Genomic DNA, 15847 nt, shown 5'->3' with positions numbered 1-15847 from the left:
TAAAGGTAACATGGTGATTGGCATCTCCTCCTCCTCCTTCCAGTTGCTATCCAGTGCTGCTACATCAGTCATGTCCCATGTCACTGCACTTTAATCCAAGGCCCTGAGATTTGACAGTATTGTGGAAATTTATGAGTTTTAACTGATATTGTCTGTACTGCTTGGATATACATATGCAGCACTGACCAAACTTCAAAAGTTCTGTTCCAGGAGGTGCTGGCTCAGTATATAATCTAGGACAGACTCTCGGTGTAACAGGGCTATGAGGGATAGAGTCTCTTATTGTTCTAATGTCCTGGTCAGGGTACGTCCCCACGATATTACTTAATCCACATAAATCTGGTTTACAATGGACTGTTTAATCTGAAGCAGTGTTTCTCTTGTGATTTATAGCACAGAAAAACAGTAATGTCTCCAGCCTCTCCTAAATGAATTAGTTTTCAAAGATCACAAAGGCTTTGCCTGGACAAGAGTTTGTGATCCTGGTCTTGATTGCTAATTATCTTGAGTTAATTTACATGATTGTGACTGTTAGTCTAGACACGCCCCAAGCATGTGTGGTTTGCTCGAGGACTCAGTCTAGGGTAACTTTTGTTTAATGTACCAAGAGTGCATGTTCATAGGAGGGAAACCTTAACTTCACATGATTTAGAAACAAACCCACAATGTATTTTGGTGTACGTATAGTGGTTTGGCTAGACTATGAAACGATGTCAAAGTGAGTTCATGGCTTGCCAATGTATTAGCAAAGGGAACAAAGCTTTTTCTCCCTCTCCTTTTCCCCAGTATGTTCATTGGAATCAGAGATCTAGAAGTTGCAGAGCTTTAATTCTAGCCACACATTTCTAAGATTACATGCATCATAGTACACCATGGACGTAAGTCAACATTTACCAACTATCTATTCTCAGTTCAGAGGAAAAACTATGGTATCTCTAATGTTATGACTTTTTAAGTGGCAGCCACAGGATAAGATGACTGAAAATTATATTAAAAAAGAGATAACAAGATCAATGGTATCTTTTATTAGATTCATAGTTACACTTTACATCTGCATTGCTACAGACCCAAAAGTTTTTCTCCAAAAATAGACCTCATAATTTGAATCACATTTGACACAGTTAATTTTTCTTTCTGAACTGTTTCCATCAATTTGGTGCTCATGAAACTGAGGGTTTTATAACACTGGGTTGAGTATTATTTATTTATATTACCATATAGCCTAGGAACCCCAGTAATGAAGCAGGTGCCATTGTGCTAAGCGCTGTAAGCTAGGAAAACTTCTTACACACAGTTCCACCAATGCACTTTCAGCCTGACATTCCCACCCACCCCAGCTATTCTATGCCTGGGCTCCACATGCAGTTCTGCCATCGTACCTTGTCCCTTGCCAAGGCAGGCTTTTCAGTGTAGCCGTGCCTTTAATCTAAAATAAAGGCCCTTCTGATATAAAAAGTTTGCAATTACTCTGTGTAGAGGGAAAAAAAGTGGCTGAGAGTTTCAAAGTCAACCAGGGGATTTAGAGAGACACAACTTCAGTGTGTCTAAATCCACTAATCTGTTTGGAAAGTCTGAAGCAGCAAGAGTAATGGTCTAAAATGCAGCATCTTGCAACTGCAGGGCTTGAGGCCACTAGTGTAGAATGCTGCAGTATTTTTAATAAGGCTCTTGATATCCCTGGTTTTAACGAAGTCTTTTACTTGAAGAAGCAAGTTTAAAAGGAAATAGCTAATGGAATAAACATATCTAATTGCTACACTGAGTCTAAATAACACTTTCTTTCAAAGCGTTCTTCCTGGATCTCTTCCAAACCCATCTTTCTTGCAATCTGGCTTTAGACGCTGATAGCTTCCTTCCTGCAGTTCTTTCTTCCTTGGAGTAGGTTTCTGTTGTCAACTTTTCTGAATGGCAGCTTCTCTGCTGTGAGCACAGCTGGGTGTAAAATCGCTGCAGGAGCTCAGAGAATCTGTTTGGCTTTTTATTAATATATTCTTGTTAGTCTTTAGTGCTGCTAATTGCCTCATTGTGTCATTCTCCCTGCACATAGCAATTGTGGGATGTTGCTCGGGCATCATCATTTTCCTCCTCTTCTGAATGTAAAATGTTCCCTGTTCCAGTAACTGCTGGTGGGCGTATGGATGGGTTGAAGTGTAATCTGCTGTTCTCATAGACTATTTTATACAGTGCTGATGTAGTTAGTCGGGGTGACTTGGGTTCAGTGTCTGCTCTCTCAGACTCGGACTACAAGAACAAGTCTTGCTGCCTTGAATGCTGTAACTAGGAATAATCTATGTACTTTAAGAAACAAAAAAACAAACAAAAAATACCAATGTGTCACCATCCCCTTAACCATTTTATATTTGGTGTTCCTTTCCCCCTGCATTCCATGTCTGTTTTGTCTCTGGTGGAGCAAGAGCGCTTTGGGGCTCTTATGTCTGTGGAGCATTCAGCTCATTGTGGGCGGTATCAGAAATAAATAGCAACAACATTCTCTTTTCCACTGCAAATGAGCCTGTTGCTTCTGAGCCAATATTCTGCTTAGCTACAGCTGTGCTGCCTTCTAGACTGAAGGGAGTAACTCATCTACCTGCCTCGCCATTTGCTCATTCTGGCCCATAAGAGAGTTCTTTTGTTGTTGCTACTGCGTCTGTTCTGGATACAGTATAATTTTTCTAGCAGCTTTGCACATGGTAGTGACAAGGGGAAGATGTGGGCTTTGGTTTACATAGCATGCACAATACATTACATGCATGCATGTGTGAAATCACAAAATGTTTTGCACAATTCAAACTGTAAGCCCACTGGGGTGAGGACTGTCTTTTTGTTCTGAGTTTGTACAGCACCTAGCACAATGGGGTTCTGGTCCATGACTAGAGCTCCTTGGTGCTAAGGTAATATAAACAATAATAATTGATGGAAACAAGCAAAAATATAAGACTGCCCTCTCCACGTATTCCACTTTTCCCACTATTTTCTACGCCATAAATAAATAAATAAATAAAATGGAGATTCCTGACAAAAAATCCAGTGATTCTTGTGAAATCTTGTGAATATAAAAGTGATGTTCACATAAATGACTCCTGATTTGTGAAATGGGGTGAAAATTCGCCTTGCATTATTTTACTTACATTTTTTCCAGTTTTGGTATATGGGTATTTGTTTTATAATAATAAACTGAACAGAATTTTTAAAAATCAATTACTTATTTCAATAGCCAAAGAAAAATAAACTCAAATCTGCATTGATGTGAATGGAGCACACTGTAATAAATAAAAATAGTAACAATAACAACCATCAATTATTAACCTTTTGCTAACATGCATTTGGAAAATTCTTTTAAAATATTTTGTAATTTAGCATTTTACAGCCTGTTATTTATTAACCTTGCCAAGAGGCACAACAGAGAAACACCCCACTGAGATTGCTTTTTTTCACCCCATTTGGAAAGCATTTTCACCCCCTACATTTTGAACAGAAACTGAACGAACATGGTAGTTTTATTTTAACCACCGCCTCTTTGTATTATCACCCAGAAATTGCATGGGTTTCAAATCATCATCACTGACTCATGTCAGTACATCTCTGCGAACAATGTGCATTTGTTAGCTGCTGCTGTCCAGCTTATGACAAATTTTAACAAAGCTCAGCATTTAGGTCTAAAATCTGGGCCAGATCCACTACAACAATTTACACTAGCTGAGGATCAGGCCCCTAAAGTGCCAGTCAAATTTATTTAGGGTGTAAATTCTTTTATCTTCATATACATGAGGGTGAATTTGGCCCAGCCTATTTAGCTCTTATTTGTTCTGTGACTTCATGCACAGCACTTGCCAAGCACAAGAACTACAGCAGAGCAAATAGTGCAAAAAAGAGTATTTGCAAACATTCAGGGGCACAAAACCAGTGAGCTGGATTCAGTGGTTGCTCATAAACACTCCAATGGTTCTGTTCACGTGGATGTCTGGGAGAAGCTCAAACATATATATATATATATATATATATATATATATATATATATATATATATATATATATATATGTGTGTGTGTGTGTGTGTGTGTGTGTTTGAGCTTCTCCCAGACATCCACACATATATATATATGTGTGTGATCACACACAGAAAAATTAGTGTTATCCAACCAGGAAGCGGAAACAATACCGCGAGACTTCTGTGACTAATCACGTGGCTCAATTATAATTACAACTAAAAAAAGGGAGAAGTAGTTCATAAACAAATTTTCACAACAAACCAAAATTTGATGTAAAAACATTCATCTAACAATGGCGAGTGGTGAAAAAATTAGTGGAGGTCAAGAAATTATTCAACCAGCTCTGGTAAAAAACAGCAGGTGCTTGTTTTTTGGTTCAGCTTTAATCAGGTGTGATTTATCATATGCAATGTGTACTGTACTGCTAGATAATGGCAACCTTTGAGATCCTTGTCCTCAAGGCCTTTGCATGTCCATGACCCATGTCCATAACTTCCCATTGTTAGATTGATGACATGAGGCACTAGCAACTGAACACACATCACTTTTATTTTTTTTGTTTTTAATCCACTAGTTCCTCTCTGTTGCTAGGGTGATCTTTTAACAACTGATAAACTATGTCAAGCTACAGGACTCTTTCACCTAGAACAGGAACATCTTGTCTCGTTGGAGCAAACATGAACATTACATTGAGAAAAATCAGTCTACTCTGAAGACCTTCTGAGCATTCATGGCATAAAGAGATCTGAACCAGGGTTACATATTCATGAAGAAAGAATAATGCACAAGGCAGAGAGACAGGAAGAAAATCTATTCTTGCTTCATTTTGCCAGTAGTTACATTCACAATCATTAAGCCTGACACAGGAATGAGTTATGAACACTTCTGAGGGCACTTTCCAGGATAGGAGCAGTAGAGGCTGCTATATTTGAGAATGAAGGTGCATTGGCAATGCTATGTACAAGTACCCAGGGTTGGAATAGTAAGGGACTCTGCAGGTTAGGCGTCAACAGTGCTGGCAGGAAGTGTGGATGATGCCTAGACATTGAATGCCAAACTCTGGCACTGCCAGTCATTTTCACAAAATCAAAAATTAAATAAATTGACAGTAGTAAAACTTGAAAGATGAGGGAGAACAAACAGGACTGTGTCATTTTTCTTCATCATTTTCATCTTTTGTTCTTGTCAGAGGCTGAAATGCAAGCAGACTTTTTTCAGACAAAATACTCTCCCTTCCACACACACCCCGCCCCACTATTTCTTATACAGATTTTTGGCATTTTTGAAGAATATAATTTTGTTTTTATTTCTGTTCTGTTTTGCTCCCTGGTGAGTTGGATGCCTTATAAGTTTTATAAGGGGCAGGACTGCTCATAGGATTTGTATGATATGTATGATTTTAATAATGATTACACAGCATGTAGGTTCTGTTGCTATGCACACTATATAAGATGGTAAAGAAAGGGATACAGCAGCACTGTTTTGGCTAGCACATTCCAGCAGAGATTTGTTATTCCTCATATTTATTTATTCCCATTAACACACCAGAACTTTCACCTTTCATATATCACTGTGTATTAAATACAGGTCAGTTAGTATTTTGCAATGGATCATTTATATGAATCTCACCAGTCAACACATTGACTAGCATATTCACAGAAGGCAAATACAGAAAATGGGAAAGAACGCAGTCTTCCAGCAGCAGTTGTGGGAGCAAACAACCTAATTAGTTTTAAGATGGAGCTTGATAAATTTATGAACAGGAGTACACGATGGGGCTGCTTGTGATAGCAAAGGACTGGACTGGACTCAGGGACACAGGAGATCCCTTCCAGTCCTTTGTTCCTATGTAACACAATTAAAACTATTGATAAATTGGGGAGAGTTCATAGAAGAGCCACAGGAACGGTTAAAGAATTAGAAAACAGACCTTACCAGTGCCAGACACAAGGAGCTCAATCTATTTAGTTTAACAAAGAGAAGCTTAGCTGGAGAGTGAAAGATTCAGAGCTTTAGCATTTCTACTACAGACAGCTCGGGCTCAAGGGACTGACACCCAGCTCATCACAACCCCTAATCTTGCTCATGCACATGCACAATAGTCACTGAACATTTCATTATTTTCCAGAAGATAACCACTTGTTCCACCCATACAGTAGAGCTGACCTATCATTACCTTCATTTAGCAGCCCCAATAATATTCCACACAGATGTTGATTGCATGAGCTATAACCCTGTGTTGTACATACAAGGAAATCCACTCGCTTTCACCTAGGAGTGGCGAGCACTTCCTCCTGGAGGTGCTGCTGTCTTCAGATGACAAACAGCTGTTATGTAAAGCGAGATGCTTGACATGAGGGCTATTCTTGATTGCCCTGTTCCATCTTGTTACAGTTATATAGCATAAAGATCTTTCACATCAAGCAACTAACATACAGTGATAAAACATTGTGCATCTGTCATCCAGTTTATAGAAGTTTGCGGGTGTTAGTAAATTTTGCAGGGTCTTGGTGAGTTCATGGAGTTATATAGATGTCCCATGAAGCCTAATGTATGAATTTACGAGATTTATGCATAGCCATTGTTTTCAGCTAAAGGCTTTCATATAAGAAACTAAAACAGTGTAATATCTATAAAGGATTTTAAAAGCATTAGGTCAGATATTAGGAACAGAAAAGGAATGGGAAGCAGGATTTGAATTCAACAGTTACAGAAGAGAATATGTGTAGACAGACAGCTTTTTTTATTTCACCTGTTCCAAAGCATGAGATAGGGTAGTCACCACAGTGACCGTGTAGGCAAATGCACTCAGCAACCAGTAGATAATATGAGAAAGAAAACAAGAGACTGACTTACCCCAGCCAATGCAGAGATAAAGCCGAAAAATTCTCTGTTCAGAAAAGACTGACAGGACCAGCAGTGTGTACAGGTACATGCCTTCCACCAACAGCCAGTAGTAGTTTGCAGCCACACAATACTGCATCATCACAAAAACCAGGCGGCAACTGAGTGACTCCTGAGAGAGCAGAAAATACAGGTCAGTGAATGTAGCAAGGGTGGTGAAAAAAGGAGGCAGACAAAAAAATCCCCAGAAGTTCCAGTAACATGAAGAGAAGAACAGAATTAACTGTACATCCCTCTTCCTAGTCAAAAAATATCTTGACTAAATGGATCACACCTAACCACTGGGATAACAAAGGGTCAGCTACTGTACTTCAAAAACACAGCATGTGAATTCCAAAGCAAAGAACTGTATAAAAACATTTACCCTTGTTTCTTTACACATCTACTGTTCTGAATATTCCCCCGTGTATACCTTAAGTGGTAGTTTGCCAGTACAGTATAAGGAGAAGGGAAGAGAAGAGTAGCTACAAGAGTGTCTCTAGTTACTGAAATCAGTCACTGAAAAATTTCAGGTCCACAGATACTATATTCTACAGATAAGAACTCCACTTTTCCAAAATACACAGTTGATGCCACAATGCTGCCAATTCTTCAAAGGCAAGTGATGTGTGATACCAGAGCAGTATTGTCCTGATGCATCATATCTGATTGCAAAACCCTCTTGGCCATTTCTCTGAATTTTACAACTGTTCAGGAATCCAAACAAATACAATTAACGAATTCATTTGCCCATCAAATCATGAAACAAATCTGAACTACACAGCACTGTTTACACACTAGGCAGAAGTACTCAGCCCTCCCTGCTTGAAGGAAGGGACTGACTGACAATCCACAAGGTCATTGCCAATCTTCACATATAATGATTTTATATCAGCTTGTCGGTGCACCCCAAAGTCTGCATGTTACAAATCACAAGAAACTGATCATCATGTGGGATGCACCCATCTGGTCCCAACAGGTGATCCCTGTTCAGTGGAAGGTAAAAAATGCCTAAGATTCCTATCACAGTGCTCAAAGAAAGATTAAAAATTCTTCCTAATTCTTCCATTTTCCAGTGCCTTTAACCTCCTGCATATGACCGAGAATCACAGCCGATAAGTATCTACTCCCATTTAATTTCCAAATCACTGTCTCCCACAACTTGGTTATATTTTATATATCAGCTCTCAAGGGGGAGAGAAAGCAGTTCTCTGTTTTTAGTATCATCACAGAATATTTACATACTTTCTATATTCAGACTAAAGATGAAGTGACATGTTACTTTAGCTCCTCCCAGGTTTGGACTCACATTCAAATCAAATCACCATAGTTAGCAGGACTATACAGTACTCCAAGAATGACCAGCTAACTGGGTCACCTGATTGGCTGGACAATGTCACCTGTTGCAATGGAACCTCTGTCAGAATATTCTGTTGTCATCACTGGAAATGGTGAGTGTGGAGTGGGTGGGGGAGGAGAGGTATGGGGCATTTACCAATACAGGGGGGGAGGGGGAAAACTGCTCTTGATGTTTTCTCTGCCCCATGGGGATAAACCTTCAATAGGATAAGAAACACAATGAGGTAGCAATTATTCACAGGTAACAATACTGGGATTGCATGACTAGAACTGTATGAAGTCTGTCAAGGGAGTCAAAGGAAAACTCTGTGGAAGTGAAGAAAATATTTTGGACAAACCTCAGTACAAAGTGAAAGTTTCATGCAGATGATGAACCACTGACCTCAGAAGCAACATGACTCCTGCCCCTACCTGGTAGGAGATGAGTCCTTCCCACTGGTGTTCAGGCGTAGCTGTTTTGTACATCCACTTCACCACAGAATCCTTAATGAAGACAGATACAGCACGTAGGATAAAAGAAGTGAAGAGATTCAGGTGAATGTAATTCCTAGTGCAGTGCAAATGCCTGTAACAAGAAAGCAAAGCCTGAGTCAGTGAGCGTGAGTAGGCTGCAATGATACCATGGGTATCGGTGAGAGTGAAATTGATAGATTCTGTTAAAAAATCAGTGGCTACCGATGCAGATGAGTCACTGGAAACTCATTACTTGTGAATGGCTGCGGGGATCTGAAACTCTCTGCAAGAAATATTCACCTTTAGGAAGAGGCCTGACCTGAAAAATTTCCGCCCAAAAGGTGAATATTTCAGAACAATTGGAGTGTGTGAAAAACAGGGAGTTATAATGAAACACAATTTACAACTTTAATTACAGTGATCACAGCTGAGGAATCTAAAGGACTGGACTTTTTACATAATGCTGCGTCTAAACGATTTAAGTGATCCTTCAGCAAAGAAAACAAGAGTGCAACAGGAATACTTTGGAAGGCTTCATGTGCTAGTGCGCAGCACAGCAGCAGACTATATTAAAGTACCTGTCCCCGTGAAGGGAAATTATCATACATATTAATTATCATAGACACCAAGAGAAGACTACATTCATCAACAGCATCCTGAGAGGATCACAAACACCTTCCATGAGTCTAAAAGAAACACGATGTTCACCTTTGTGGTGATGATAAAAAACAATGATGGAAGATCATCCTCGTGAATTTCAATAGCCAGCTACACAGACAACAAAATTGCTACCTGTCAAAATGTGTTTTGGGTGGGCAAAGGAAACGGGAGCTGTGTAATTGAAACTCAGCAATGAAGTGCTGTCAATATTTTACCAAAGTTTTCCCACTAATATTTCCTCCCTCAGCTTGTAACAAACTCTGTGTAAGCAGAAGCACACATGTCGCAGAGGGAAGAGATGGGGAACTCTATTAATTTGTTTTTCCATGTAAAAAAAAGACATTCTCACAACTATGATCAAGAAAGTAGGCAGTGCCACTTAGAAAATTCATATTAAGCTACGCTCTGCTGGAAGTGATTATTTTTCATTTCTGAAAAATATACTGAGCATATTATAGAGGAACAGTTGTTACGCCTATATTTTAAAGTCCTAATTTTTCAGCTCTGCAATGTCGGCTTGAAAAACAGATTTGGCCTTAAATTTTCTAGATTTCTTCAGAAGGCAAAGAAGAATATTTCTGCAAAGTTTGAAAAAGATTCATTAAGCCACTTTTAAGTTACAGGTCATTTAACAATTTAACCATGTTTAACTTTGGTCGCCCTCTAGCTCAAAACTAGCTTGTTGCTACCCCTTCAAACTTTCCATATTCTTAAATGTGTTTGAAAAGTCATACACCAACTATACACATTACACACACACACACACACACACACACACACACACACACACACATGTGCATGAAGAAAATAATTTGTAAGTAAATACAGTTACTGATTATCTGCATTGTGGGTAGTTTAGGTGTCCGATACTGCTCCCATTGATTTCAATGGAAGGTATGGGGACTATCCTGTTTCCATTGCTAAGCATAAAAGGTTTCTACCATTGACTTCAGTGGGAGCAGGACTGTACACTACTTGTTTGTGAGCATATTGCCCTCTGTTGGCTGGCTGCACCTTAGAATTAATATAAAGGATATTCTATAGCGAACAGAGATCTTCCTTTAGTTCAAGGTGGAAAAATCTGTGGTTTGAAACCACGTTTCTGCTCCCAGCTCTGTAAGCACGCAAGATTGCTGTGGATAGTTAGAAGCTGAGGCTGCAGTCAGAGTCCAACAACATGCGGATGTTAATTCCAAGGAAAAAGTCCTTCTGACAACTAGAATTCGTCCTGATAATTATGAATAAAGTTGAATAAACATATTTTGAAATTTACAGACTTTAAAATGGCTCCTTTTTATGTTTTTGTGAAGCCTCTAACATAGTTGCTGTTCAGTTTTTCATTTTCTTATGTTACAGTACTCAAGTTTTATACATGTTGCAAAAGGCAAGTACATTTGTCACTTAGCACATTAACTGTTTTTTGAAACTGAAGTTATTTGTTCTTGGATTGACAGCAGAACACAGTGCTCAGATGGAAAGATTTGAACTGTGGTTGGGAGTTTTGGACATCTTCCTCCAGAAAGATTTTGAAAACACCTGCCATGTTGGCTCAATCTGCAACATTTCAACAGCAAAATAAATTGCTCTTCAGGAGTATTTTTATGAATTCGGGGGAGAAGTCATCTCTGGCAGGGGTGATTTAGTGGTAGCCAGAGAGCAGTGACTCTGAATCCCTAAACTGTACTAATGCCTAAACATGTGAATCATCATAATCCTCCCATGGCATTGACAGAGGCAGAACCTGTCTTTCTGGGTTTCCCACAAATTTCAGCTCAGCTGTGATCATTTTAAGCTCTCTTTGAAACGCGAAGAGCAGTCACTAGAGTCCCATGTTTCTCAGCTGAAAAAAAGATAAAATACAATAGACCAGGATCAAATATCTGCATTTCCTGCCCTTTCTACATGTTACTCTGAATGCCCCCATATTTGCACCTGCTGTGCTCAGTACCCCCAAAATTCAGACAAACCAGGCTAGAATCAATGAAATTGCAGCAGACATGCATGGTGCATTTATGGAAAGATGTAGGATCTAGGTCAGGCTGCCAGCACTTTTTTGACCAAACCTAAGCAATATAACATATGTTCCAGGGTCCTTTCAATGGCTTCTCAGTCACCAAACTCTGTTAATTTCTATGCTCTTCCACAGAATTTGATGGAGTCATACCTAGAAGAAACTAATACATAGAGCTGACTGGAGGATGGCAATTCTGTTTCACGGTACTGTTAGCAGATTTGAGGTTGAGGGGAATTGTTCCACAGTGGAACAAAAATTTCCAAATATTTTGGCAAAAATGGAATTGCATTAAAGTGTCTGTTTTCAGATCAAACCTTGAGGTGTTCATGTGGGGAGGCTGGTCTGGCAGGTTCGAGTCCCTGATTCTGATCTCATTTTGATCTGGATGAAAAACTCTGCTCTGAAACAGGCAGAGCAGGGACTTGAACATGGGTTTCCCCCACCTCCGATGCCAATCTCCTCACCACCCTAGTGTATGATAGAATCACTCTGTCCTCTCATCCCTTCCAATGAAAATTTTGTCAAAACCAATACACCTCCGCAAAGCATTTCAGCTTCAGAGAAACAGCATATTTTGACAAATTTTCATTTTGTCGAAAATATTTCAACCAGCTCTCCTAGTAGTTTAGAAGCAAAATATGTTTGGAAGAGATAAGGTGCAAGAGGGGAGCAGGGAAGGGTGAGAGGATGAAAGGAGTAGAACAGGGAGATGGTAGAAGGGAGAAGCTGAATTTTTCTAAGTCTGATGCTGTTTAGACTGGAAGAACAGCGTGGCTGCGTCCACTCTGTTTTGAATTACATCAGGATTACCTGAATCCAAGAAGGATGGCAGTTGCTATTACCAGGGCAGAGAATGAAAGAGCATATCCAATGGTGTAGATGACTGACACGTATAGGAGTTGTTCCTCTGGTGCGTCCTGACAGCATAAAAGGAAAGAAAAGGCAGCACTCGTTGGACCTGTTTCTCTTCTCCCATCTCCCCATTACCTTCCCACCAACCCTACTTTGATGACACCTACTATTTTTCCATCCCTTTATTAAGTACTCAGAGGCACACATTACAAATCAGAATCTTCCACCTTTCCCATTCCCCAAATAAACAAAAATCCCACCTCAACTCCCATTAAATACGCGAGCTTTGCAGCAAGCCCAGAAAGTCAATATAACGGGACTATTACAGAACAAGGCTGAAGGGAGTGGGGAAGGGAGTGAATTCCAAATACAAAGGACACTGTCCTTCCTATCTATACCGTCATACAGATAGACACATCAATTCTGCAATAGCAGATATAAATTCTGAAGCCAGCATTTTCAAGCAAGGATGCCTAAAGCTATGTTCCTTAATGCCATATTTAAGTGGCTTCTTTCATATCCAAGTTTGAAAATTTTGGTCCATGTCTTGGGGAGAAAAGATTTTTGCAGAACATGCAAAAGCAAGAGATAGGCCTGAATCATGATGTTTGGGTTGTGGGGCAGGATTTAGATCCTGTATTCTGATTCTGGATCATCTCTAATCACAAACCTATTTCCAAGACTCATTCATTTTATTTCTCCACTTTGGGTTGATGACACTAAAAATACTGAGCAATGTGCACTGTGCTGTACAAAAGACAACACTCTTCCTGCTTCAGAAATAGATAAAAACATTCAGAGGCACACGGCACAGCATGTAAGGGTTCAGACTGAGTGCAGAGGCCATCACTGACAGGTTTTGTGGAATAAGAGTGTTTTTAAAGGAAGGATTTGAAGACTGCTTAGTCCAGGAGGAGAGACTTTGTCAGGGTCACAGCCTGGCACAACTTCTGAAACTCAACAGTTTAAAAAAAAAATCAATGCAGCCCAAACTGATGTTTAATATTTAAAGGACATGATGCCTCCTCTCTCATCTTGGAGGATGTTACATTAAAACAAACCTTAGGGTAATGGCAAAAAGCTATCAGCTTGTGATCTTTGTGCAGAGCCTCCCTTCGACATTCCTAGTAGGTTTGTGTTTGGGGGATGCCTACAACATGACAGTGATTTTTACCCAAACTAAGCCCTTGGTGGTTGGATACATGTTGTGATAATTGGGCCTAAAATTTACCTTAATTGGGAGCTCAACTGTAAAAAGTAAATAGAAGTTCATAAGATATCACAATAATCTATAACAACACGTACTGATGGGAAAAGGGATGAAAGGGAGACAGAAAGACTGAATTAGTCCAAACAAAAAGGCATAACAATATAACTCAAGGATTGTGTTAAGATCATCCCTTGTAAACAAGAAAAGCATGGAACCAAAAATCAGTGAACCAAAACTCATGTTTCAAAAACTAAGCCTAATTCATGAACAAAATAATGAGGGGATAGGCTTTTCCACCGGTGGGTCCTTAAGAGACTTTGGGGAGAAAAATGGGTTACTGGAGTGAACTTCACCATCACCACACCACCACCACCTTGTGGGACCCCATGCCTTCATCATCCTGATCCCGAGAGATATTTTGACCAGACTGGGTTCGAGAGAAGGACTCAGATGACACTGCCGCCCTTACCAACTATAGCTGAGTCCCAAACACCATCTGATATGAAACCGGACTGAACTTTAACATAGACCATAAGAAAGGCCATATTGGGTCAGACCAAAGGTCCATCTAGCCCAGTATTGACCAATGCCAGGTGTTTCAGAGGGAATGAACAGAACAGGTAATCATGAAGTGATCCATCCCCTGTTGCCCATTCCCAGCTTCTGGCAAAAGTGAGGCTGGGGACACCATCCCTGCCCATCATGGTTTAAAGCCATGGAGGATAGGTCCATCTATGAATTTATCTAGTTCTTTTTTGAACCCTGTTACAGTCTTGTCCTTCACAACATTCTCTGGCAAGAAGTTCCACAGGCTGCGTGTTGTGTGAAGAAATACTTCCTTCTGTTTGTTTTAAACCTGCTGCCTATTAATTTCATTTGGTGACCCCTAGTTCTTGTGTTATGAGAAGGTGTAAAAAATTCCTTATTTACTTTCTTCACACTAGTCATGATTTTATAGATCTCTATTATACCCACCCTTAGCCATCTCCTTTCCAAGCTGAAAAGTCCCAGTCTTTTTAATCTTTCCTCATATGGAAGCCATTCCATACCCCTAATCCTTTTTGTTGCCCTTTTCTGAAATGTTTCCAGTTTCATTATATATATATTTTTTGAGATGGGGTGACCACATCTGCACATAGTATTCAAGATGCAGGAGAATCATGGATTTATACAGAGGCACTATGATATTTTCTGTTTTAGTATCTATTCTTTTCTTAATGATTCCCAACAGCAACAGCAGCTCCAGCCCATCTCAACTAACTTCTTCTCTTTTCCCCAGAAGGACAGTTATTACCACCTCTGATACTCATTAAGAGTCTGTCAAACAAAAGGAGTTTTCCTTCTAAACACTCTACAGCTACACAGAAAGGAAACAAGGGATGTTGTTAAAATAAAAGCCTTACTTAATACTTTACATTTCAAATGCCTTAATTGTTTTTCCTTCTTTTCTTTATCTTTAATAAGAGGTTAAGATGATTTTTAATTATGTGTTTGTGGGGTAATAAGCAGACTGAGGTCTCTGTAAACCAAACCCAAACCACCTTTAACACAGTTTAATGTTGGACAGTGACTGGGTTATGTTAACACCTTTAGCCCATATATTCCATCTACTTTAATAAAAATGCATAAACATATTTGAAAAGCAGGTAATTAGGAGTTCTGCATCTGCTAAAGTGGAAAATAGAAATACAAATCGCAAGCTATTTCCATATCAGGAGGTGACACAATGTATTTAGGGTTTAACATAATTGCCCTCCCCCAAAGCACTGTATTTTATGGAAACAAGCTATGTACCAAATGGCCAAGTGCTGCCATAAGGCATTTGTCTACTTGGCAGCTCTCAATACATAGTTAAGGAAGAAGCCTTAAACTGCAAATGGAATTAAAAATGACCAGGCATGCAGTCTGTTAGGCTAAAGCTGTCTCTCGATGCCACAGAGCTTTGAAGGAGTGGGAAAAGGGATGGGGCTGCAATTTAGGAGACCATTTACATTTCCTAAACTTTCCTTCAGATGTATTGAATTTCTCTTCTTCACTTTCATAATCCTTTCCGATTTACAATCTTCCTGCTCCCTATGAAGGGTTGTGGCATTGCAAAACAGGGAGTTCTGGGAGAACAGGAACCCCTGATAGTTTTGGGGATCTTCTATGTCTGGACTGTTTGTCCATGTCTATACTAGACCATGGAGCTCCTTGAGACAGGGACTATGCACTCAATAAATAGGTCAGAGGCAAAGGGCTAGTCCTAGAGCATGCTGAGAGCTCTTAACTTCTCCCAAGGTCTAGTGCATTACAACCAGGAAATGAAATTGACCAGTCTAACTTTGTTGCCCAAGTTCAGTTAAAGTAGACAAAGAGCATAAATCATAGAAATGTAGAAGTGAAAGGGACCTCAATAGTCCTGCGTGGAGGCAGGAATAAGTATCAG

The 15847-nt window shown here is 39.7% G+C and overlaps 1 protein-coding gene across 1 annotated transcript in view; it reads right to left on the bottom strand.

The window, feature by feature from the left end:
* Positions 1–15847, bottom strand: part of GLP1R (glucagon like peptide 1 receptor) — a 57328-nt gene that overhangs the window by 16036 nt on the left and 25445 nt on the right. The window contains exons 5-7 of the mRNA XM_030558358.1: positions 12168–12274; positions 8642–8795; positions 6845–7004 (exon numbers count right to left, since the gene is read on the bottom strand). Of these exons, the coding sequence (XP_030414218.1) occupies positions 6845–7004; positions 8642–8795; positions 12168–12274 (421 nt within the window). The remainder of the gene's footprint in view (positions 1–6844; positions 7005–8641; positions 8796–12167; positions 12275–15847) is intronic.

Source organism: Gopherus evgoodei, chromosome 3 (assembly GCF_007399415.2).
Source record: "Gopherus evgoodei ecotype Sinaloan lineage chromosome 3, rGopEvg1_v1.p, whole genome shotgun sequence".
Lineage (NCBI taxonomy): Eukaryota > Metazoa > Chordata > Testudines > Testudinidae > Gopherus > Gopherus evgoodei.
Note: the sequence above shows the minus strand (reverse complement) of the source record. Positions and strands in the feature narration are given on the sequence as shown.